The 23,631-nt window shown below is 57.3% G+C and overlaps 2 protein-coding genes across 7 annotated transcripts in view; one reads left to right on the top strand and one right to left on the bottom strand.

Annotated features, from left to right (window-relative positions):
• AP2A1 (adaptor related protein complex 2 subunit alpha 1) overlaps nt 1-14,545 on the top strand; it is a 30,872-nt gene extending 16,327 nt beyond the window's left edge. The window contains exons 5-24 of one of the 3 annotated variants that reach the window (XM_078439473.2): nt 2,479-2,608; nt 2,981-3,082; nt 4,467-4,575; nt 7,807-7,957; nt 8,276-8,444; nt 8,551-8,688; nt 8,851-9,033; nt 9,495-9,592; nt 9,805-10,036; nt 10,144-10,311; nt 10,405-10,568; nt 10,883-10,948; nt 11,295-11,351; nt 11,462-11,544; nt 11,677-11,777; nt 12,908-13,029; nt 13,129-13,245; nt 13,375-13,444; nt 13,643-13,777; nt 14,105-14,545. In XM_078439473.2, coding sequence (XP_078295599.1) covers nt 2,479-2,608; nt 2,981-3,082; nt 4,467-4,575; nt 7,807-7,957; nt 8,276-8,444; nt 8,551-8,688; nt 8,851-9,033; nt 9,495-9,592; nt 9,805-10,036; nt 10,144-10,311; nt 10,405-10,568; nt 10,883-10,948; nt 11,295-11,351; nt 11,462-11,544; nt 11,677-11,777; nt 12,908-13,029; nt 13,129-13,245; nt 13,375-13,444; nt 13,643-13,777; nt 14,105-14,182 — 2,473 coding nt within the window. In that variant the 3' untranslated portion in view covers nt 14,183-14,545. Of the gene's footprint in view, nt 1-2,478; nt 2,609-2,980; nt 3,083-4,466; nt 4,576-7,806; nt 7,958-8,275; nt 8,445-8,550; nt 8,689-8,850; nt 9,034-9,494; nt 9,593-9,804; nt 10,037-10,143; nt 10,312-10,404; nt 10,569-10,882; nt 10,949-11,294; nt 11,352-11,461; nt 11,545-11,676; nt 12,653-12,907; nt 13,030-13,128; nt 13,246-13,374; nt 13,445-13,642; nt 13,778-14,104 lie in introns of those variants that run through there. The other 2 variants (XM_078439474.2, XM_078439472.2) reach the window with 2 other exon arrangements.
• Nucleotides 14,538-19,473, bottom strand: FUZ (fuzzy planar cell polarity protein). Of its 4 annotated transcripts, none has more exons than XM_060651780.3 (11): nt 19,251-19,473; nt 18,508-18,629; nt 18,171-18,255; nt 17,988-18,056; nt 17,685-17,789; nt 16,680-16,877; nt 16,456-16,551; nt 16,038-16,144; nt 15,896-15,960; nt 15,742-15,816; nt 14,538-14,807 (listed from the first exon to the last, which is right to left on the bottom strand). In XM_060651780.3, exons 2-11 carry the CDS (start codon nt 18,588-18,590, stop codon nt 14,581-14,583), a joined length of 1,110 nt encoding a protein of 369 aa, XP_060507763.1. In that variant the 5' UTR covers nt 18,591-18,629; nt 19,251-19,473; the 3' UTR covers nt 14,538-14,580. The 4 variants fall into 4 exon arrangements, with proteins under 4 accessions (XP_060507763.1, XP_060507760.1, XP_060507762.1 ...); XM_060651777.2 differs by lacking the exon at nt 19,251-19,473 and adding an exon at nt 18,896-19,178; XM_060651779.2 differs by lacking the exon at nt 19,251-19,473 and adding an exon at nt 19,051-19,178.
• Nucleotides 19,474-23,631: the final 4,158 nt, after the last annotated feature.

The raw sequence follows: 23,631 nt of genomic DNA, 5'->3' as shown, positions 1-23,631 counted from the left end.
AGGCGCCATCGGCTTGGGTGAGACCCAAATTGCCGGCTTCCCCAACGGGGAGAGCTTGGTGCCTGGGAGGGCCGAGAAGGAGGCCAGCGTGACAGACTCGTGAGCAGAGGCGATGTCCTAGTTGCCCGCCAGGGAATGGACGCTGGGGGCTTGTGCCGCGCCAGAGTCCGCGGCCAGGCCGGGGACGTCTGAGTGCTCGGCTGGTCTCTCTCGACTCCCGAAGCTTGGCCTTGGCGGTGACGGGAGCACAGGGGGATATATTTTTTTAGGTAGATTTTTTTTTTGTTTGTTTTACTTGAAGATCAAATCCACATCACACCCAGTTCACCGTTTCAACTATTTTAAAGCACGCAGTTCGGTGGGTTTTAGGATGTTCACAGTGTTGTGCGACCACGACCACTCTCTTAATTCCAGAACGTTTCTTTAACCCCGGGAAGAAGCCCCATACCTGTTAGCCGTCACTCCCCACTGCCTTTGCCCCTCGCTCCAGGCAACCACTCACCGGCTGTCTGTTGTGCTGGATTTGCCCACTCCGAACATTTCGGATAAACAGAAGCGCCCAACACATGGCCTTTGGTGTCTGGCTTTTTTCCCTTGGCCTAATGTTTTCGTGGTTCCCCCGTGTCGTATGAAGCTGTGGTTCTTTCCTTTCTGTGGCCCGATAGTGATATCCGGCTGTATTCATCCATCAGAAAGTTTCCACCTTTTGGGGCGCCTGGGTGGCGCAGTCGGTTAAGCGTCCGACTTCAGCCAGGTCACGATCTCGCGGTCCGTGAGTTCGAGCCCCGCGTCGGGCTCTGGGCCGATGGCTCGGAGCCTGGAGCCTGTTTCTGATTCTGTGTCTCCCTCTCTCTCTGCCCCTCCCCCGTTCATGCTCTGTCTCTCTCTGTCCCAAAAATAAAAAAAATAAAAAAACGTTGAAAAAAAAAAAAAAAATTTGAAGAAAGTTTCCACCTTTTTTTTTTTTTTTTTTTTTTTTTTTTTTTTTGGACTATTACGAATAATGTACACATACCTAGTGTGAACTTTGTTTTCAGTTGGTAGATGCCTGGGTGCAGGATTGCTGGGTCATGTAGTAGCACAGCTTTTTAAAAAAAGAAAGGCGGGGGCCCCTGGGTGGCTCAGTCGGTTGAGTGTCCGACTCTTGATTTCAGCTCAGGTGATCCCAGGGGTCTCGGGATCCAACCCCGCGTCGGGCTCCGAGCTGAGCCTGGAGGCTGCTTGGGATTCTCTCTCTCTCTCTGTCCCTCTGCCCTGCTCACGCATGTGCTCTCTCTCTCAAAAAAAAAAAAAAAGAAAAAAAAAAAGAAACAAAAGAAAAAGAAACAGTTACGGTAGAATTCCTTCCATGTCCTTCACACCTGCTCCACTTTTCCCTACCTCCCTGTGCCCTGAATTTGACGGTCATAATTCCCACATGCCCCCTTGTCCTTTTACACCTGGGCACACACCCCTACATTATGCAGTTTTCAGCTTTACCTAACTAGTCGCACCGTCTGTCTTCACGTTAACCAAGGTGATAAATAGCCCTTATTCCTCCATTTGGTGTGCGGCTGGACGTTCCCTTCCCTGTATCTGGGGGTGACGGTAGAGGTCACCTCCCTCGAGAGCTCTGATGAGGGTTCCTGTGTAGAAACACCTAGAACAAAACATGGCCTGGGCTCAGGGCTCCTGACACATGGGCTGTAACAATGGTAAAACGGTCATTAATGGAGCACCACTGGGGCAGACCTTCTGCCAGTTTTGGTTTTAGTTTGACGACTGTCCGTCGGTGAACGTTCTCCAGCCATCGCCCTGAACACGCGTGTGCGCCCTTCCCCAGGGTGGGTGTCCAGGAGCATATCGCCGGGCCTGGTCCGCGTCACTCCCAGGGGCACGCGGGCCAGGGGCGCCCAGCACCTGTCCCACCCCACCCCCACCCGCTGTGCTCCTTTCCTGAGGGCCCGTCCCCATGTCTGCACCCCCGGCCCGGCCGGCACGCACACGTCTGCCTGTCTGATGGGAGCATACAGAGCTGCTCTGTCGCCGCAGTTCGTGTTTCTACTGCTCGTCCTGGGAGAGGTCTTTGCACCTGACCTTCGACTGGTGCAGGGACTTCCCTTGGTGCCCTCGGCCCGGGCTCTGGTTGAATCCTCTCCGGGAGAGCTGCACCTCGAGGCGGCCGCCCGGGCTCTCAGAACAGCTCCCGCGCCCCCTCTGTGCTCCAGGCCGCGCCAGCTGCTGGTCCACGGTGCCGTTTCTCCATCCCCCAGCCCATCAGAGAGGGTCAGCGGCTTGCCCCGGAGCCGCGCCCCACAAGTCAGGACCTCGAGCACACACATCTGGCCCCGGTTCCTCGGTTTGTCACAAGGAGGAGATGGACAGGGCGCCTGGGTGGCTCAGTCGGCAGAGCGTTTGACTTCGGCTCGGGTCATGGTCTTGTAGTTCCGTGCGGCTGGGGTCGCACTCACCTCCCCCCGCCAAACTGTGCCCCTGCAGGGACAGCATGGACAGCGTGAAACAGAGCGCGGCCCTGTGCCTGCTTCGACTCTACAAGGCCTCGCCTGACTTAGTGCCCATGGGCGAGTGGACGGCCCGCGTGGTGCACCTGCTCAACGACCAGCACATGGTGAGGCCCCTGCCCGCTCACCGGGAGGGGCCTTGGACGCTCACGTAGAAGCCCAGAGAGTTCCGCCTCTGCCCTGATTCCCACCTGGACGCCCAGGGATCCCCACCTCTGTCCCTGCCTTTACTCAGGCACCCAGAGATCTTGGTCCAGTGTCCTTAGTACCTGTCACCCACCCAAGTGTCCAGAAACCCCCACGTCGATCCCTGATTCCCCCCCCCTGACTGCCCAGGGATCCCGTCCAGTGTCCCCCACACCCATCACCCACCCGGCCCTTGAGCCTCTGCTTTCAGATCCACAGCCTGGACACTTATCCCCAGTCTGACCCTCCCCACCGCCCCCCAGCCCTGACCTGCCATTTGTCTGTCTCTGCAGGGTGTGGTCACGGCTGCTGTCAGCCTCATCACCTGTCTCTGCAAGAAGAACCCGGACGACTTTAAGACCTGCATCTCTCTGGCCGTGTCTCGCCTGAGCCGGGTGGGTGTGGTCTTGGCGCTGGCTGCAGGGAGGTGGCCTTCCCTGGAGGCTCTCTGTCCCCTGGAGCCCCTCTCTCGTCCCCCTCCTTCTCCCGGAGCGGCAGCCCCGCCCAGTGGTGATGAACTCAGGCTCTGAACTAGGTTCATCCTGGCTCGGCCACTTCCAGAGAGGCTTCACCTCTCTGGGCCTCATGTCCCCAGTCTGTTCAATGGGGACACTCCCAGCGCCCACCTCACGGTGTAGCTGCTGTCAGTCCGTCTATATGGTGTTAGTATGAAAACCCGGGAGGTGAGAACAGCTCTCCGGATTCCCACCCCACCCCCCCGCCCTCCTGTCTCTTACTTTCTCCTACTTCTCTTTCTCCTACATCTCCCTTTCTCTCTTTCCTTCTGCTTCTCTTACCACCTTCGCCCATGTCCTGGGAACATGCCCTGAGGCCTCCTGTGGGGACACAGATGAGTCAGCCTGAGCCCTGTCCTGTTCGGGGGGGGGGGGGGGGGGGTGAGGGGCACGCGGTAGGGCCGACAGTGTCCCAGATTTTCACAGGAGTGATCTGTGCTGTCACGGAGGTAGTGCAGGGCACTGTAGACCCCCAGAGGAGACACTTAACCCAGCCTGGCACTCTAGGAAGGCTTCCCGGGAGAGGTGATCCCTGAACTGAGACTTGGAGTGAATATGAACATTTCCTGGGCAGGTAAGGGGAGGCCTGGATTCTCAAGCAAAGAGAACAAACACACCAGCTCATTCAGTTGCTTTGTCATTCATTCACCATACATCTGAATACTCCTGTGTGCCAGGCTGGTCCGGGAGACACCTACAGTGACACTCGGGTCAGGGCACATACCATCATGGCAGTGGCACAGAGCATGGTGGGAATGCTTCCTGGAGGAGGGGTGAGCAGGAGTTTGCCATAAGGAAAAGTCCCACACCCTTCTACTAATTCCCCACCTATTCCCCGAGCCTTTCTTTCTTTCTTTCTTTTTTTTAACGTTTGTTTATTTTTGAGAGAGAGAAGAAGCAGGGGAAGGGCAGGGGTGTGGGGGGGAGAGAATCCCAAGCAGGCTCCACGCTGTCAGCCCTTGGAGCAAGGAGCTCACGGGAGGGAATTGGATCGGCAGAGACTCCCTGCCCTGCAGACGGCAGCAGTCAAAAACTCAACGGGCACCATGCTAACTAATTCGGATGTAAATTTTTTAAAAATAAAAAATTAAATAAAAAAAAAAAAAATCGGCGAGCACCGCAGCCGAGGTCGTCCCTCGCTGTGTGCCCCCTGGCTTCCTCCCTCCCCTCCCTGAGCCTCAGATTCCTGCGCCCCCTGGGGAAGGCAGTGGCACTCTGCCCCGCCCTTCCCTGTCCGGGCCTCACCCCCTCTTCCCGCCCCCAGATCGTCTCCTCGGCCTCCACCGACCTCCAGGACTATACCTACTACTTCGTCCCGGCGCCCTGGCTCTCGGTGAAGCTTCTGCGTCTGCTGCAGTGCTACCCGCCGCCAGGTACTGCCGAGCCCACCTGGCCGGGGATCCGGGGATCCGGGGCCTCTGACCTGGCCGGGGGGGGGGGGGGGGGGGGGGGGCTGTCAGGGTTTCTGCGAGGCTGCATCGTGCGGGGGGGAGGAGGGGGGGGCAACCCAAAGAATCAGATCACGGCGTGTGTTGATCTGCCATGGGCTGGGGTCCCTGGGAAGCCACGCTTGTGCTCTAGCCCTGTAACGTAGGGGCTGTTGTCACACCCATTTTAGTGAGGGGGGAGACCGAGGCTTGGGAAGGAGGGGGTCCTTGCCCAAGGTCACCCAGCAGACCAGGGGGTGATTCCAGGCAGTGCCGTCTGGATTAGCATAGCTCTGTCAGAGGTGTCCGTGACCTTGTTGCTCGAGGTCACGGCCATGGTGTGGATGAGGCGCCCGTAGCGAGCCAGGTAAGGCACCGGGGGTGTCTGCGTGCTCCCGACAGAGCCGGTGAGGGGGAGCCATCCCTGCAATATGCAAACAGGGAAACAGGTTTGGAGAGGCGACATCACCTTTCCAGGCCCAGGCCGTGACTAAGGGGCAGAGCCTGACAGCACCCTCTCGCTGCAAATCCCTCACTCCGCCATACGGGCCAGGGCTTCCCCTGAGCTCCCATATCCTCAGCTGTGTCACTTCACGGAGCAGTTTTGAGGGACCCTGTGCTGAGGTGCTCAGAACATAGTAGGTGACCGATAAGCCAGTTCCCTTCAGTTCGGCCAGGGTACCGAGCACCTGCTGTGGCCAGGGACCGATGCGCGGCCCTGCATCTTCACAGCCAACCGTGCGCATGAGCACATACCTGCGAACGCCTGGCCGTGTGCGCGAGTCTGCGCGTGTCTGCACGTCTGTGTGCGTACATGCACACGCTAATGGGCTGTATGACGTAAGTGACACCAGAGGCCCCTCCCAGGCTGTGAAAGCCAGTGATGAATTTTATCGTGTGGTCCTGGGGAAGCCTCGGGCCCTTTCTGGGCCTCTTTCTCATCCTGGAAGGAAGGGCTCAGGCAGATCTCTAGGCTCCCTTCCATCCCAGGAGCCCTGCCTCATCATTTTGGGGTGTGCCCAGAACATGCACCTCACCTACTCTCACCCTCTCTGCATTGTAGGCATTTCATCCATGACTCTGAGCAAATGGTGCGCAGAGAGACTGAGGGGCCGTCTCCCGTTTACTTACAAGAAATTTTTTTTTTTTAAGTTTATTCATTTGTTGTGAGAGAGAGACTGAGACAGCGTGAGTCAGGGGAGGGGTAGAGAGAGAGCAGCGCAGGGCCCGATGTGGAGCTTGAACTCACGAACCGTGAGATCATGACCTGAGCCGAAACCAAGAGTCGGACACTTAACCGACTGAGCCACCCAGGCGCCCCTATTTACCAGAAAGTTTTTTAGTGACGCATTATGAAAAAGTTTCCAGGATACAGACAAGTAGAGCGTCCCCGTCACCTGGACTTCACATTTTGCTGTACGCTTGCTCTTACTTTGCTAATTTTTTTCTTAAATATTTAAGTCAGTGACAGACATCATGATGTTTTTACCTTTAAGTATTTGTTATGCATTTCTACAAACTGTAGGCATTTTTATTCACAGCAGTAATTCTGTGGTCACACTTAAAGCTAACAGTGGCTCCCCAGTGGCCTCGAGGCCACCGCAGATTTCCCTAATTTTCCCCAACATAGCAATCACAGTCTGTTCAGACTAGGATCCAATCAAGATACAAGCCCTGAGGGAGGGCTGGCTGGCTCAGTCGGTGAAGCACGCGACTCTTGATCTCGGGGTTGTGCGTTCGAGCCCCACGCTGGGCATAGAGGTTACTTAAAAATTTAAACAGAAAAAAGAAAAAGAGACAAGTATCAAATTTAATTATTTCTCATAAATCTGTCTTAAATCTGTAAAGAATTGTCCCTTTATTCTGTGACCCTGGCTTTCACCCCAATTTTTTATTATGAAAAACTTCAAACACGAAGAGAACTTGTGAGAACAGAGTGCACACCTAAGCCCCGCCCCAGACCCTGCAGAGACCTTTAACACTGCTCTTCGCGCCCTCGTTGGCTTTGTTCTCTCAAACACACGCTTGCTCGGTTACTTGACGTAAGTTGCACACATCACAACGCTCCCCTCCCCCAAGTCCACCTGTACACATCTCATAAGACCGAGAACACGGCGCAAAACCACGGTGCCCCTGGGAAGATTCGGAATCTCTTCACAGTGTCGACTGGCTGTCCAGGCACCATGCAAACCACCCTCGTCCACAGCTTTATTTGTGTGCCTTAAAGAAAAAAAAAAAAAAATACAGTACAATCTAGGACCACGGCTTAAATTTCATGAGGTCTTTGTCCCTGTTTGTGGCCTGGAAATAGCCCCCCACCCCCCACCCCCTCGCTCCCTGTTTTTGAAGAAGCCGGGAGGGTTTTGCCTTGAAAGGGTGTCCCGCATTCTGGATTTGGCCATAGCTGCCTCGTGTCCTTTTTTTTGTTCCTCTGCCCCGTGAGCCGCCTGAGACATTTGGGCGCAACAATTTTCGCTAGAACGCTTGACAGCTGGTCTTGTGTGTTTGCTTATTTAATTTTTGTTAATGTTTATTTATTTCTGAGAGAGAGAGCACAAGCTGGGAAGGGGCAGAGAGAGAGGGACAGGATCAAAAGCAGGCTCTGTGCTGACAGGGCAGTGACAGCCTGATGTGGGACTCGAACTCACGAACCGTGAGATCTTGACCTGAGCCGAAGTCAGACGCATAACTGACTGAGCCACCCGGGCGCCCCTTGACGGCTGTTCTATCCACGTGGTGCGGCCTCGCATTCCACAGAATGGCAGTTATTGGTGTTTGTATGAACTTCCGGTCGGCGTCTGCCTGTCTCAGGTGCTCAGACCGCTCCTTGGGGAGACCCAGGTTTCACGGTGTCTCCCAGGATGGTTTCTGGAGACTTCTTTGTTCTGTGAGAAGCCTGAAGGGTGTCGGTGCTGCAGCAGGGGAAACTGAGGCTCACCGGGGTGGGTGTCAGCACAGAGCAGGACAAGAGCCCGGGTCTGGAGTCGTGTCTTCTGCTGCCTTGCTGCCACACACACCCCCTGCCCCCCGGTCACCTGGAGACCAAGGATGAGCTCGAGGGAGCAGAGACCCCAGGCCACGGCTGCAGGGCCCACACTTCCAGTGGAAGATGAGCGCCGTGGGGTGGCCCCTGCTGAGCCGACAGCTCAGCCCGGGACATGCCCTCCGTTTCCCCAGAGGATGCTGCCGTGAAGGGACGGCTGGTGGAGTGTCTGGAGACCGTGCTCAACAAGGCCCAGGAGCCGCCCAAGTCCAAGAAGGTCCAGCACTCCAACGCCAAGAATGCCATCCTCTTCGAGACCATTAGCCTCATCATCCACTACGACAGGTGCCTGTCTGGGGGCTGGGGCCCTAGACCCCTGCGTCCCAGGAGGACGGGTCTGGGGGTCGGGACTTCTATGTAAGAGGACGATGAAGCCATCCAGATTGGTGCGGGATCCCCTCCTGGAAAGCAGAATTCCCGAGTCTCTGCATGTGGGCCCAACGCCCAGATGTCTGCATCACCAGAGGGGCCGTGACGGGGGTGGAGGGCGAGAGTTAAGGTCCAGGTCCTGAGGGTGATGTGGGATGGGTCGGCTGGGCCCGGGTCCTCCGGCCTCTCATGTGCCCCCACCTCGCCCCGTCTCTGTTGCGCTCTCGCTGGCAGTGAGCCCAACCTCCTGGTGCGAGCCTGCAACCAGCTGGGCCAGTTCCTGCAGCACCGGGAGACCAACCTCCGCTACCTGGCCCTGGAGAGCATGTGCACGCTGGCCAGCTCCGAGTTCTCCCACGAGGCGGTCAAGACCCACATCGACACGGTCATCAATGCCCTCAAGGTACCACACGTCGGAGCTGGCCTGGGTCTCTGCTCCCGGGGAGAGGCGCGGGGCTCGGAGGCCGGCGCGGAGCCTGGACCATGCCCCGCCTGCTCTCCTCCCTCAGACGGAGCGGGACGTCAGCGTGCGACAGCGGGCGGCCGACCTCCTCTACGCCATGTGCGACCGGAGCAACGCCAAGCAGATCGTGTCGGAGATGCTTCGGTACCTGGAGACGGCCGACTACGCCATCCGCGAAGAGATCGTAAGTCCGGGGAGGAGCTGGGCGCCCGGATCCCACGGAGGCGGGGGCTGAGGTTCGGGAGTCCTGGGGTCTCCAGCCCGGGTGCGGTCATTCCACACTTTGCCCCGCGGGGGCGCGCGCGCGCGCGCGCACCCTCACCCGGCCTCCCTCCCTGGCCGGCAGGTCCTGAAGGTGGCCATCCTGGCGGAGAAGTACGCGGTAGACTACAGCTGGTACGTGGACACCATCCTCAACCTCATCCGCATCGCGGGCGACTACGTGAGTGAGGAGGTGTGGTACCGCGTGCTGCAGATCGTCACCAACCGCGACGACGTCCAGGGCTACGCGGCCAAGACCGTCTTCGAGGTCGGCACCCCCACCTCACCCGCACCGCGCGACGCCGAGGCAGAGGCAGGACAGCCGGGGCCGAGGGACCGGCCAGCCCGGGCCGCCATCCGGCTTCGTCCTCCTCAGAGCAGTGCCTGGGCCTCCGCGGGCCCCGGGGGCCAGTGTGGGGGTCGGCGGGGTGTCGTGTGCGGGCCACCCGGCGTGTGTGTGGTCACTGACCTCCGGGTCCTGGCCGGTTCCCACTCCCTTGGCCCCGAGAAAGGCGGGACGCATGCCGTCCGAGATACCACCGGGGGGGGGGCAGTCATGTGACCGGTCTGTGCCCCAGTTTTCCTATTACACCCCCACCCCCACACATACACACACATCATAGCAGGGTGAGAGTTCCACAGGTTCACGGGAGTCCGGCGCCCCAAGCAACCCTGAGTCTGGGTGCCTGCTCGTCGCTGTCGTCACCCGCCCTGTCCCTGCCTTTGCAGGCGCTCCAGGCCCCAGCCTGCCACGAGAACATGGTGAAGGTCGGCGGCTACATCCTCGGGGAGTTTGGGAATCTGATTGCTGGGGACCCCCGCTCCAGGTGAGAGGAGGGGTGAGCACCCGGCACTTCGAGCAGTCCAGGGCTCGGGGGACCCAAAGAGTCTCAGGGTCGGTGGCGACGGGGCTCCCAGGAGCCTCTGGGATGGGGTGTCTCGTGATGGCCGCCGCCGGGGTGGCCTCCGCGGGGGGGGGGGGGCAGCAGGGCCCCGGGCGGGGAGGGGCGCACCCGCTGACGCGCCCCGCTCCCCGCAGCCCCCCGGTGCAGTTCTCTCTGCTGCACTCCAAGTTCCACCTGTGCAGCGTGGCCACGCGGGCCCTGCTGCTGTCCACCTACATCAAGTTCATCAACCTCTTCCCGGAGACCAAGGCCACCATCCAGGGCGTGCTGCGGGCGGGCTCCCAGCTGCGCAACGCTGACGTGGAGCTGCAGCAGCGCGCCGTCGAGTACCTCACGCTCAGCTCGGTGGCCAGCACGGACGTCCTGGTCAGAGCGCCGGCCCCCGCGCGCCCCTCCCGCACCCCTGAGCCTTGGCCGCCCTCTCCTCTGCCACCGAGCTGTCCCTGACCCGCCCTCGCCCTCCCACCCCACAGGCCACGGTGCTGGAGGAGATGCCGCCCTTCCCCGAGCGCGAGTCGTCCATCCTGGCCAAGCTGAAACGCAAGAAGGGCCCCGGGGCCGGCAGCGCCCTGGATGATGGCAGGAGGGACCCCAGCAGCAATGACGTCAACGGGGGCGTGGAGCCCACCCCTAGCACTGTGGTGAGTCCCTCGGCCAAAGGGGGGGAGGGAGGGGGTGGGGCGGGGCCTGCCGGGCACTGCCCCTTCTCACCTCCACCTGCACCTTCCCTGCAGTCAACGCCCTCGCCCTCCGCCGACCTCCTGGGGCTGCGGGCAGCCCCTCCCCCAGCCGCACCCCCAGCGACCTCGGGTGCGGGGAACCTCCTGGTGGACGTCTTCTCCGACGGCCCGGCTGCCCAGCCTGGCCTGGGGCCCACGCCCGAGGAGGCCTTCCTCAGGTACTACCTGCCTGGGCCCCTGGCCGCCCCTTTTCCTTCTGCCCCCTCACAGCCCCCTCCTCCCTCCCTGTCCCTGTGCCTCTGTCGCCCTGGCTGCCACTTCCCCGGGCCTCCTCTCTCCCTCTGGCCACTCTGTACTCTTGGCTGACCCTGGCCACACTGTGTCGTCCTTCCCCGTAGCCGTGTCTCAGCCTGCTTTTCCTTCTCTCTTTTCCCTCCTCTCTCTTTCTGTCTCCGGCCCTCTGCTGCCTCTCTGGGATTGGCTGCCTGCCACGCCTGTCTTCTCTTGTCTGCTCTGGGATTGGATGGCCCAGCGAGCTGGAGCCGCCTGCCCCTGAGAGCCCCATGGCTTTGCTGGCTGACCCAGCTCCAGCTGCTGAGTAAGGGGTGGCCTCAGGGTTGGGGGGCAGATTTGCGGCCCCTGGGAGGAATAGGGGACTTCGAGCCCTTATCAAGGGGTTCCTGACGAGTTGCAGAGGCCGGGATTTGGAGGGGAGTGAAAGCCGGGGTCCTCTGATACGGGGGCAGGGGTGGGGGCACACACCAGTGTCCTGTTCCCATGAGAGACAGTCACCAGTCTGATTCTGGGGTCCTTTGGGGGGAATCTCGTTATGTGGATTCTGGGGTTCTGTCCTTTTGGGGGCTCCTGTCTCCCACCTTTAGCTCTGGGTCTTCTCCTCTAGCCCCCCAGCCTCTTCCCATCTCACTGCTTTCTCTGCCTTGCAGCCCAGGTCCTGAGGACATCGGCCCGCCCATCCCAGAAGCGGATGAGCTGCTGAATAAGTGAGTCAGGGGAGGGCTCAGGGAGGGGAGTGGGGACAGGTGGGGAGCACGGGGAAGGGCCTCGTCGACAGGCACTCCTGGCCTCCTGAGCTGCCCGCCACCCCACCCAGGTTCGTGTGCAAGAACAATGGGGTCCTGTTTGAGAACCAGCTGCTGCAGATTGGAGTCAAGTCCGAGTTCCGGCAGAACTTGGGTGTGTCTGGTGCTGGGGGCGGGGTGGTTGGGCTGTGGGGATGGGGTTTCGGTGACCCCTGGGCTTGGGTGGTACCTGGAGAGGAGGCTGAAGGACCTCAGCTGGAACCCTGCCCCTCCCCACCCTGCGCAGGCCGCATGTATCTGTTCTATGGCAACAAGACATCTGTGCAGTTCCAGAACTTCTCGCCCACTGTCGTCCACCCCGGCGACCTCCAGACTCATATCCTTCCGGCCCGGCCCCGCCCCCTCCCCTGAGCCTGGCCCCTCCAGGCCTGCCTTCCTGGCCACTGGGAAGCAGATGGACCCAGGTCCAGAGCCCTGTTCGGTCGTCTTACTTGAAAGCCTAAGCACCTGGTGACTTTGAGGCTTAGTGTCTGTGATGCCGGGGCGGGCCTCTTCTCCCCAGGACAGCCTGCAGACAGGGAAGCGATGGGGTAGGTATGCCTCAGCTTGTCTCTGTCAGGCCTCTTTGACCTCGTCCTCCAAGGAGCTCCGCACCCATGATTCCAGTACCTCCTGCGCCCAAGAGCCAGGCCTGGGGGTCTCGATGCTGACCAGAGCCCTCTTGTGTCACCTGAGCCCGTCACTTTGCCTCTGTGAGCCTTCCCGTCCCCTTCTCATAGTGTTGTTTTGAAGATCGGTGTCGTTGGAAAACTCTGGAAGGGTGGCTGGCATAAAGGAAAGGGTCAGTCCCCTCTCCTTTCTCTGATAGTGGTTTGCACGCCCGTGAAACTACAGGGGTTAGACCCCAAAGCTATGAGGACCTTTTCAGTCCGTTGCCTCATGCATGGATGTTTCCAGAGAACTCCCGTAGGCTCAGCTCTGTGCTGGGCATGGGGCGGGGGGGGGGGGGGGGGACGCGTAAGACCCCATCCTTGCCAACTTGAAGGGAGACGTGGTAACGCTGCCGGTTTTTCGTGCACCTACCATGTGCCAGACACACTGATAAGTGCTTGTCCTGGATTATCTCATTGAATGCTGAGGACACTGTCCATTTTGCAGATGAGGCTTAGGAGGTAAAGTTGCTTGCCCATAGTCACCGAGGTGGTAAGATCCAGGATTCAAACTCAGGTCAGCCATCACAGCCCCGGAAGGGCTTCCAGCCCGGTGGGGTGCGACATGCCATAATGGAGGTCGCTGAGCCCACGGGAGAAAGCCAGAGTAGGCACCCAGGCGGTGGTCGGAGGTCTCACTTAGGAGGGACTTGGGGCCTTGTGGGAGGAGTCCGGGATGGCGGGACCAGCTCCTCAGAGGCCTGCAGGCTGGGGCCGCGGGGAGAGTTCAGGACCATCAAGGGTTCATGGCCACGACCGCCGGGGCCGCCGCCTCTTTCCGGCTTCCTTGACCACAGGCGGGCACAGCTGGCGGTGCAGACCAAGCGCGTGGCCGCGCAGGTGGACGGCGGGGCGCAGGTGCAGCAGGTGCTCAACATCGAGTGTCTGCGGGACTTCCTGACGCCCCCGCTCCTATCCGTGCGCTTCCGGTGAGTCTGAGTCTGGCGGGGCACTGCCGAGCCAGCGGGCACGGTCTCCTGGATGGGGGCGGGGCCTGATGGAGCCCTCCTTGCCACCCCTCCCTCTAGGTACGGGGGCGCCCCCCAGTCCCTCACCCTGAAGCTCCCCGTGACCATCAACAAGTTCTTCCAGCCCACGGAGATGGCGGCCCAGGACTTCTTCCAGCGCTGGAAGCAGCTGAGCCTGTGAGCAGCGGGGGGGCGGAGCCACAGCCACATCTGGGGAGGGGGTGGGGCCTTGACTTGACCTGACTTGACTTTGAACTGACCTGACTTGAACTTCCTTCCCCCCCCCCCCGCCCCCCCCATCCCCAGCCCCCAACAGGAGGCTCAGAAAATCTTCAAAGCCAACCACCCCATGGATGCGGAAGTCACTAAGGCAAAAGTGAGTGACCACTGAGCAAGACAGGAGAGGGGCCCCTAATTCGGATCTGGGGAACCGTGCCCATTTTTCTGTGCCTCTGTTTTCCCCTCTGTAAAGCGGGGCCGGTTCCCACTGGCAAGGGTTTTGGGGAACTGGCTCACTACGGCCTGGTTGCTGCCGGATCGGCACCCTCTGATGGCTCCCCTTCTCTCGCCCCAGCTCTTGGGGTTTGGCTCTGCTCTCCTGGACAATGTGGACCCGAACCCCGAGAACTTCGTGGGGGCTGGAATCATCCAAACGAAAGCCCTGCAGGTGGGCTGTCTGCTCCGGCTGGAGCCCAATGCCCAGGCTCAGGTGAGTGGTGGTCTGGGAGGCGTCACCCCCTGCCTGGTTGTACGTTCTCTGTGTCCCTGTGTTCTCTATGCGCTGTCTTCCTCTCCCCTTCCCTCCTGATTTTCACCTCTCCGCATCTCCCCTCTCCGCATCTCCCCCCTTCTGGTTCTGGCTTTTGACCTTTCACCCTCTACCTCCTGTGTTGCTTCCATTCCTGCCTCTCGTCCCTTCGGTCACCTTTCTGGTCCCTTTGCCCCTTTTCTCTCGTCTCCCTTATATCCTCCTCTCCCGGGCTCTCCCACCCCTCTGCCTCCTCCCTGAGTCCACGCCATCATGTCCCCCGCCCAGATGTACCGGCTGACCCTGCGCACGAGCAAGGAACCCGTCTCCCGTCACCTGTGTGAGCTGCTGGCCCAGCAGTTCTGAGCCCTGGACTCTGCCCCCCGGGGATGTGGCCGGCGCCGGGCAGCCCCTAGGACTGAGGCAGCTTTGGTGGATGGGGCAGGGAGGGGACCTCCATTGGTGACAGGGAAGACCCCAGGGGTGGGGGGATGCCTGGGACCTTCCTCCGGCCTTTTGTATTTTTATTTTTGTTCATCTGCTGCTGTTTACATTCTGGGGGGTAAGGGGGAGCCCCCTCCCTCCCTTTCCCCCCTAAGCACAGAGGGGAGAGGGGCCAGGGAAGCGGGCGCCTCCTCCCCTCCCACCCCACCCCATCGTAGCCCCTCCCGCCCCCTCCCCGTCCAGGGGCTGTGTATTATTGTGAGCGAATAAACAGAGAGACGCTAACAGCAGTGTCCGTGTTCATGGCTCAGGCCGAGGGGTCAGAGGAGCGGGGTGAGCGCGTGGAGAGTGTGGGTGGCCAAGCTCCGCAGCCCATGGGTGGGGCTCTGGGCGGACACCAGCAGCAGCAACCGCCGTGGCCCCAACTGCAGGGCCACCAGCCGCCATCCTGTGCCTGGCTCCTCGGGCCCAGACACCAGGTAGCAGGCTCTCGGCACCTGGGCCCTCTGGGCTGCATCCTCCACCTTGTCCTCTGGTGTCCCCGGCTCTGGAGGAAGGACAGGAAGGGCCAAGGTGACCAGTGCGGCCTGGGCAACTAGAACGCCAACCCGCAGGAGCGACGCCACATCCCGGGCCTAAATTCGACTCCTGATGGGTGGGGGCCTCATGGCTCCAGCCGGCTGTCCGCTGACTGAAGAAGGCCATGGAGTTCACCGTCCCCCCTTCTTCCCAGCCAGCCGACGCCCCCTCTTCCCTGGGGATACTGTGTGCAGCCCGGGACAAGCCGCTTAGCAATACAGACCACAGACACACAGGTCACCCCTACCCGGTACCAGGCATGGGGCTCCCTTCTAACCCTACCAAGGACCCCGCTCCACTTGACACGCGGGAAGTGGGGGGGGCGGGGAGGGACAGTCCTCTGTCCCTCCCAAGTAGAGCCCTTTACCATCTTGCTACATTCATCGGGATCTTCACTGGGGTTGTAGAATCATCCTAGGTCCCTTCCTTTGTCTCTGTAGGGCCTCGTGGGTTGCAAGACAACTTTCCCTTCCTAATCCAGGCTCCGCGGGATGCCCCCCACCCCCGGCGGGGGTGGGGGTGGGGCAAAAACTGCTGACAAAGCCTGTACTTTGAGCGATTCAGTGGTGCGTGTGGGTATGGGAACCAGGCTGCCTCTGTGTGAACGCCGGCTCTCTGCTGCTTATCAGCTGAGCCTCTGTTTCCTCATCTGTACTATGGGAATGAGGATATAACAGGCGATATCCCTCACCTATGAGGATGAAGTGAATCATTACGTACATGAGCCCTCGGCAAGAGATTCAGTGTCAGTGTTAACTACCAGGATTGCCCAGTAGATTCTGCAGTCTGGAGGCTGGGACCTCCCTGTCCCTCCCCATCAGTGTGGATGCCCCGTCCTCCCCGCTGTGATCTGAGACTCGCTGTCCCCGAAGCGTGCGAAGCAGGCACTTTCGGCCGCTGACCTGGTGGGAAGTGCGTGGCGGTGACCAACGAGTAGAAGGAGCGGAGGAGGCGCCTGCGCTGCTCAGGAGAAGGCTCTGGAGGGGGAAGAGAGACCAGGTGACCGAGAGTTCCTCCACGGCCCACGCCCCTCCCAGCCCCGCCCTCGCCAGTCACCTTGATCCCCAGAGGGCTCCACGGTGAAGAGGCAACGTTTCAGTTCCAGGTGGAGGAGCAGCAGCCTGCGAGAAAGGGGGTGTCACGGGCCGGGGAAGAGGGGATGAGGGCCCCCCAACCCACGCGCCCGACCAAACCCTACCCGAGGACGTCCACGTGCAGGGGGAAGCCAGCGGGCAGCGCTCGGGGTCCCAGCGGCACGCAGGTCCGCAGCGGGTCTAGCACTGGCTGCCACCAGCGGTCCAGAAGCTGAGGCAGGGCCGGTGGGCGAGATCAGGGGCGGGCACTAGGGGAGGGGGCGTGGGCAGGGAAGAGAGGAGGGGCCCACGAGGGCGGAGGACAGAGGGGACCAAGGAGGGGATGAGAGCGAAAGAGGGACGGGGCTGGCGTGAAGGCGATTGGAACGCAGTCCACAGGAGGCGGGGCCTACAGGAGGGGCGGGGCTGACGGAGAGCGGGTCCAGCGCGGAGAGAGCGCCTGCCGGGCGAGGTGGTGAGGGGGGACAGGGGCCCGCGGCAGAGGGTGTAACGGGGGAAAAGCGGGGACACGCCCGGATTCACCTGTGGATCCAGCTGGCTGAGGGGAGGGCGCGGCCCGCAGAGCAGACACAGCTCCAAGCCCGGCAGCAGCGTCAGGGTCAGAAGCCGGTGCGGGACCTGAAGCGGGGCGCGGGATGGGCCGGCCGGAGCCCCGCCCCTCCCCACCGAAGCCCCGCCCCCTCACGTCTCGGCCCCTTCGTCCCTTCTAGCTCTCCCACCGCAGGCGCAGAGCCCCCGCAACTCACCGTGGGACTCCCGTGTGGCAGGTACACCGGGTAGTCGCGAGCGGCCTGAGGCGGCAAGGACCCCACCAGCCAGGGGAGCAGCACGGCCTCCGGCGTCCCCAGCCGCCACCAGCTCTCTGTTGCTGCGACCACCCGGCCCGACACGACCAGGCTGCCAAAGGCCGTGCCTGCTGCCTCAGCGAACCCAGAGAGGGCTTCCTGGATAAGGCAGGCAGGCAGGCCGAGTCAGGAGTCAGGGGACACAAGCAGGGGCAGCGACGATTTTCCCAGGTGGGCCAGGGGTGTGAAGAAACTGGCATGCTCGCCTGCCTCACCCTCCCGGGGCCTGGGTTCCTTCCCCTTCACATGCAGGTACCATCCCCAAGTCACATTGTAAAGTGAGATTAAACAGGTAACGTGCCTGCTCCCTGGCCTGACAACGTGCTACTTAAGCTACCGGTTAACAACAGCCCAGTGGCGGCTTATTGAATCCTACTACGTGCCGAGTAGGCGCAATCGACAGCCTACTCCAGCTCAGAGAGGTCAGTCTGCCTGCCCAGAGTCCCTCTGCTGGGAGGCGGCCATGCCAGGTGACTCAACAAGAGCCGTAGTTAAGGAAGGATAGATAGAGATCCACTGGCAAAAGGACCAGCATGTGCCAAAGCAAGGAAGTTGGGAAGCTGTTGGGATTCGTGGGAGCCACGAGGCTGCTGGGCGAAGGCGGACTGTGGAGTTAGCAGAGGTCGGGGTGAGCTCGTTGGTGGGTTTCAGATCCCACAGGTCCTCAAACACCAGGCTGAGGGCGTGGAAGCTGGTCCTGGGGGCGATGAAAGCCACCGGAGGGCTGTGAGCTGGGGAGGGGTGGGGTCAGCCCTGGGTGTAGAAAGACCCTTCTGGGGCCAAGTGGGGGGTTGGGGTTGGCCCAGAGGATGGGAAGAGGTTGAGGCAAAGGCCCGGGGGTAAGAGGATCAGGACTAAGCCAGGGCCACAGTGACAGGTTCAAGGGTTCCCAGGCATCCTCAGTACCTGCAGGAGAGACACCTCTGGAGGAACCACACAGTCCACACACTGGGTCAGGTCCCCGATGCGCTCAGAGTCCCCCAGGAAACTGTCAACGAGGCGGTAACTGGCCTAGCAGAGGGGAGAAGGAAGGGGCTTAAGGACCCGGATGGCCCCCACATCTGCCGCCTCCCCTTCAGAAAACTAGCCCCGCGGAGCCTAGCTCTGGGGTCAGATGACCAGGCCGCCGCAGAGGCTGCTGGGAACTGTAGTTCCCAAATATCAGCGACGGGGCAAGCTAACTTCCATCCTCACGTCCTGAAGCCTCACCCTCAACTCCTTCTTCAGCCTCTCTACGTTGCGGATATTGGTCAGTTCTTCAAGCCCCACAAGAAGAACCTAGAAGAAGCAAATAAGAGAGGAGGGGCTGGGGATCTGGACTCCTGGTGTGAGGGAGGAGGATGCTGAGAACTCAGGTTCCTGGGTTTGGGGAAGAGGGCTAGGGAGTCTCACCATGGCCCCAAACACCATCTGGAGTAGTCTCTCCAGCCTCAGCTCCGAGGTGCCCTCCTCAGATGACAGAACAATGAGCGTGATGCTGTGAGAAAGGGGGCCAAGAAGCGAGAATGAGTCCAGGCCTCAGAAACAGGGCAGTGACTCGATCTTCTGCCGGCTACATCTTCTGCCAGCCAGCACAACCCGCTTCTTGTACAGAGAAACCCAGGGATCAGAGAAGGTAACTGGCTTGTCAAAGATTCCACAGCCAAGTAAACAGCCGGCCGAGGAGGCCATCTTCGACAGGGGCTATCATCCGGGCCCTGTGCCTGCCCCCAAGCTACCACGTGGAGACCTGTCATGGAAGTTTTTCCACACCACGGTCGTGTCCTCGGTCCTTGCAGAGCTCAGCTGCACCTCGAGATTCTGCCCAAACATGTGTACTCCATTGAGAGAGCCGATGACCGAGAACGGAAGCTGGGGAAAAGTTGGGGACATTAGACGGGAGCCCCCAAACCCCTCCACCTTGGGACCCAAGTGTCCGGGGCCCCAGCCCCCTCCTCTTTCTGGATCCCCTGGCCCCTCCTCTTCTGGGAACCAGGATTATTGGTCCATTCATTACACTCGTGGCCCTCTAACTAAACTCAACTCTGAAACTTCTCCAGACCCTACTCCCTTGCCGACCCAGAGTCCACGTGCCCAGCCCCCTTCTTTTTTGGAGATCCAGGCGTCCAGGGCCCCACCTGCTGGCGGGCCGGGGCGCCGCCGCGGCTGCTTCTGCAGAACAAGGGGACTCCGCTGGAGGCCGCGAGGCAGAGCAGATGCACGGTGCCCTCCGTCCCCTCCTCGCCCATTTGGAACCCCCTCCGGTCCCCTCGTGGGGGCAGTCAGTGACCACCTTGGAACATGCCCATAGTCACGCCAAGTCGGCAGGCCGGTCGGCCATCCGAAGCCACCAGAGGGCGAGATGGGGAGCTGATTGGCAGAGAGGTAAATTCCCGCCTTCTCCATCCAACTCAAACCCACCCTCAGTCTCTATTCCAGCACCTCCCCCAAGCCCCGTTAGGTTCTCTTCCGCCCCCGCCGGAAGTCACATACCCCTAACAAAGATGGCGCCTCTGGGGCTTGCAATGCTTCGTAGTTTCTCCCTGAAATAGTTCGGCTGACTCCATTTATTTAGAGAAGAGAATGAAGAGCCCGGCTTGAAGGTAGTGACGGCGCCCAGGCGTTGTCTAGCAAGCGTCAGGTAGGCTAGGATGTTTTACATTCTAAAGTGATAAACAGCTGTGCCCGACTCAAAGATGGTGACGGTGCCGGGGCGTTGCCTAGCAACCCCGCGTTGCGTCTAATTTCCAGGCTAAGACTGTATAGAACTGTGCCCCACTCAAAGATGGCCGCATGACGAATCTCGAGCAAAGCCGAGAAAAATACCATCTCCCCCTTCCCCCTCGCGGATGGTTTGGTCCGGCGAACGTTGCCTAGTAACCACCAAAGGAGAAGGTTGTTTTTGTTGTTGGAAAAAGAAAGACGAAATCCTTTATTTTCCAGAATCACAAAAATAACCTTATTTTTCTAATAAATTTATACACGCTGGTGTAGCACGCCGAACGTGAAAATACCCCCCACTTTCCCGAGATAAAAGGTTGACATTTAACACAAAATATTCACCCATTGTTGACAAATATGATCACTGTGCTAATGTTGCCTTCAAACTTTTTTTTCTCCTCAGACCGCATACATACGCCGTTTTTGTATAAATGTCTTTTGATAATCAACATTACGGATGTAAGCAGATCGATTTAGCCAATCCTGTATTGACATACATCCGTTTCTTTCTTCTGTGTGTTTAAAGTAAACTGATAAAGTAGAATTTCATTTAGTTATGAATTTAATCAACTAGAACTTTTTTGCTTTGTAAGAACAGTGGCCTGCATGCGCCCAAATGTATTTGCAAAATATATAGTAATGTTAAAAAACATTTGTTTCCTGAAAACCTGTTTTGCCTGCATTCTGGATTTGATGTTTAGTAGCTGATACGACATATATTAAGAGGTTTATTCTCACACTAAATTACATCAAACTTCTAGAGGAATAAACATACATAAAATAATAAATGAAGTAAAATATCAGTTTCTCCCTGCCGTTCTATGAATTTTCTTCAGTCCATATTTATTTTTAAAAATTTTTAATGTTTATTTATTTTTGAGAGAGAGAGGCAGAGCTTGAGTGGGGGAGGGGCAGAGAGAGAGGGAGACACAGAATCCAAAGAAGGCTCCAGACCCCAAGCTGTCAGCACAGAGCCCGATGCCGGGCTTGAACTCGTGAACCCTCAGAATCATGACCTGAGACGAAGTCAGATGCTCAACCGACTAAACCATCCAGGCGCCCCAATCCATCCATATTTATTATGACTTCTGATTTATTTCTACAATCTTATTTTAATATTTCTTATTGTCCTGCTTTTTTAATGCTTTTATTCCTCCTTTCTTATCTTTTTCTGGATTCTTTTTTTGTTTGTTTCCTCAATACTTTTTTTCCCTCTCTTTTCTGGTTTCAGATTTATACACTCTAACTCTCTTTTATTATTATTATTTTTTTTGTTACCCTTGAAATTTTGCCATACACATTTAGTTTAGCAAAAAGTTAAATAAGATCTTAAACATTCTCTCAAATAATACAAAAAGCATATAACACTTACTTCTGTTAAACTCCCTCCAGACTAACCAACTGTTTCCAGAATTGTAATTGTGATTTTTTTTGTCTTCATTGAATATTTTTCTTATTTTATGCAGACAATGATTATTTGGCTTTGTTGTTGTTGCTGTTTAATGTTTTTTTTTAACATTTATTTATTTTTAAGAGACAGACAGATCACGAGTGGGGGGGGGGGCAGAGAGAGAGGGAGACACAGAATCCAAAGCAAGCTCTGAGCTGTCAGCACAGAGCTCGACGTGGGGGCTCAAACCCATGGACCTCAAGATCAGGACCGGAGCCAAAGTCAGACGCATCTGTTGGATGCTTAACCTTGGATGCTTAATCGACTGAGCCACCCAGGTGCCCCCAGGCAATGTTTCTTTGTAATTACATAAGTGTTGATAACTCATCTGCCCTCCTGTTTCCTTCTTGCCCCTCAAACTATCCTTTCAACATTATTTAAAATTTGCCTCCTTCCTGAAGTACAGCCTACTGGAAAACGGTTTCCTCACACTTCTGACACCAAATGTGTGGGTTTTCCACACCAGGCAATTCTCCAGTGCCCTGTGGATACCAACTGGGTGTCTTACAAGTCAATTCAGTTCTGACTCTAACCACCTGGAGTCAGTGCAGACCCCAAAGGTCAAGGGCTCAGTCCCATGAGTCTGCCCCCACTTCGGACATCAATTGTGGAGCGCCCGAGCGGCTCAGTCAGTCAAGCGTCCCACTCTAGATTTCAGCTCAGGTCATAATCTCATGGTCATGATCTGAGGTCAGTCTGGAGTTGTGCTCTGGTCATGGAGACTGCTTAAGATTCTCTCTCTCTCTCTCTCTCTCTCTCTCAACAAACAAACACACAAACAGAACTACCAATGCAAGTAGTGGGTCCACAGGTTATCCATACTTCTGTCTGAATTGGCTACAAATTGGGGGTTCCATCTCCTCAGGTTTGATCATTTGCTACAATGACTCACAGAGCCCAGGGCAACACTTTACTTAGTATTACTGATTTATTGTAAAATGTATTATAAAGGATAGCAATGAACAGCCAGATGAAGAAGTACCTAGATGAAACCCAGAGGGTCCTGAGTACAGGAGATTCTGTCTCTATGGAGATTGGGGTGTATTATTCCCCCAACACAGGGATGCAACTCAGAGGTTCTCTGAACCCATGCCTTTTAGGGGTTTTTAAATGCAGATTTCAGGGGCACCTGGGTGGCTCAGACGGTTGAGCACCAGACTTTAGTTCAGGTCATGATCTCACGGTTCGTGGGTTCGAGCCCCGCATTGGGCTCTGTGCTAACAGCTCAGAGCCTGGAGCCTTCTTGGGATTCTGTGTCTCCCTCTCTCTCTGCCCCTCCCCTGCTTGGGCTTTGTCTCTCTCTCTCTCTCCCTCTCCCTCTCTCTCAAAAATAAATAAACATTAAAAAAATTTTTAATTCAGATTCCATTAGGTAGGCAAGATGGATTAAATCATCGGGGCCATTGGTGATTAACTCAATCCCCAGCACTCTTCCCCTCCCCAGAGATCCCAGGGGTCTTAGAAGCTCTTGTGTGACGAACCAGTAGGAAACTGAGGCTACATGGGACAATAAAAGATGTCCCTACCTCCCCTTAGCACAGGAAATTACAAGGATTTTAGGAACTCTGGGCCAAGAAGCGGGACCAGGAGCAAACATATATTTCTTATTATACCATAATATCACATCTTTTAGAAAGTCTCTTGGAGTTGAATTCTGTTTTTATTGCCTGGAATGGTTTCCTCCCACCTTCATTATCATACGGTTCTGGAGTGATCGTTAATTTTTTTTGAGTCTTAACATCTACCACCTTCTTCTAGTTTCTATTTCTGCAGTTAAGAAGTTGGCTGTCATTCTACGTATAATTTCTTTGTGGAAATTTCTTTCACTCTGCGGGCTATTTAGGCTTCTCTTTCACTACAATGAGTCAAAGCGAGCAGGTTTTTTTTAAACATAATTTTATAGGGGCGCCTGGGTGGCTCAGTTGCTTAAGCGTCTGACTTTGGCTCAGGTCATGATCTCACCGCTCGGTTTGTGAGTTCGGAGCCTGCTTCAGATTCTGTGTCTCCCTCTCTCTCTGCCCCTCCCCCACTCACACACGCACACTCTCTCTCTGACATAAACATTACAAAAAATTTAATATAACTTTATATTCTGTGCTTCCAGGATTCAAGAATTCATGTTTTGTTTTGTTTACACTAATTTTTTTAAAGTAATCTCTCTGCCCAACACGGGGCTCACACTCACAACCCTGAGATCAAGAGTCACATGCTCTACAGACTGAGCTGGCCAGGCACCCCGATTTTTTTCTTTTATTTCTCATCAGCTCTAGACAATGCACAGCAATAAATTCTTAAAAATGTTGTTTCTCCTTTATTCCATTTTTTCCCCATTTCTGACTCCAATTAGAGAAATGTCAGACTTTCACTTTCTAGCACCATACCCATTTTCAAATTTAAAACATATTTTTCATTTCCTAGTTGGGTAATCTCTTCCCTTTTCCTTGTTTTCCTTTTCTTTGTTAACTTTTTAAAAGTGTATTTATTTATTTTGAGAGAGAGAGAGAGAGAGAGAAGATGAGCAGGGGAGGGGCAGAGAAAGAGGAGGACAGAGGATCCGAAGCAGACTCTGTGCTGACAGCAGAGAGCCCCGTGTGGGGCTTGAATTCATGACCCGTGAAATCATGACCTGAGCCAAAGTCGAGTTGAACGCTCAAGGGACTGAGCCACCCAGGCACCCCCTGGGTTTGGTTTTTTTTTTTTTTT

This window comes from Panthera onca, chromosome E2, assembly GCF_046562875.1.
Source record: "Panthera onca isolate mPanOnc1 chromosome E2, mPanOnc1 haplotype 2, whole genome shotgun sequence".
NCBI classification, from domain to species: Eukaryota; Metazoa; Chordata; class Mammalia; order Carnivora; family Felidae; genus Panthera; species Panthera onca.
The sequence above is the reverse complement of the archived record's forward strand: the minus strand, read 5'-3'. Positions and strand labels throughout refer to the sequence as shown.

Bases quoted from the DNA above. Each gene is read 5' to 3' on its own strand.
- FUZ (XM_060651777.2), bottom strand. From the start codon at position 19,006: ATGGGCGAGGAGGGGACGGAGGGCACCGTGCATCTGCTCTGCCTCGCG. The intron at 18,057-18,170 runs GTGAGACTCCCT...TGCTTCTTCTAG, and splicing joins AGATGGTGTTTGGGGCCATG to GTTCTTCTTGTGGGGCTTGA. The intron at 15,817-15,895 runs GTGACTGGCGAG...TTCCCCCTCCAG, and splicing joins GGAGCCCTCTGGGGATCAAG to AGCCTTCTCCTGAGCAGCGC.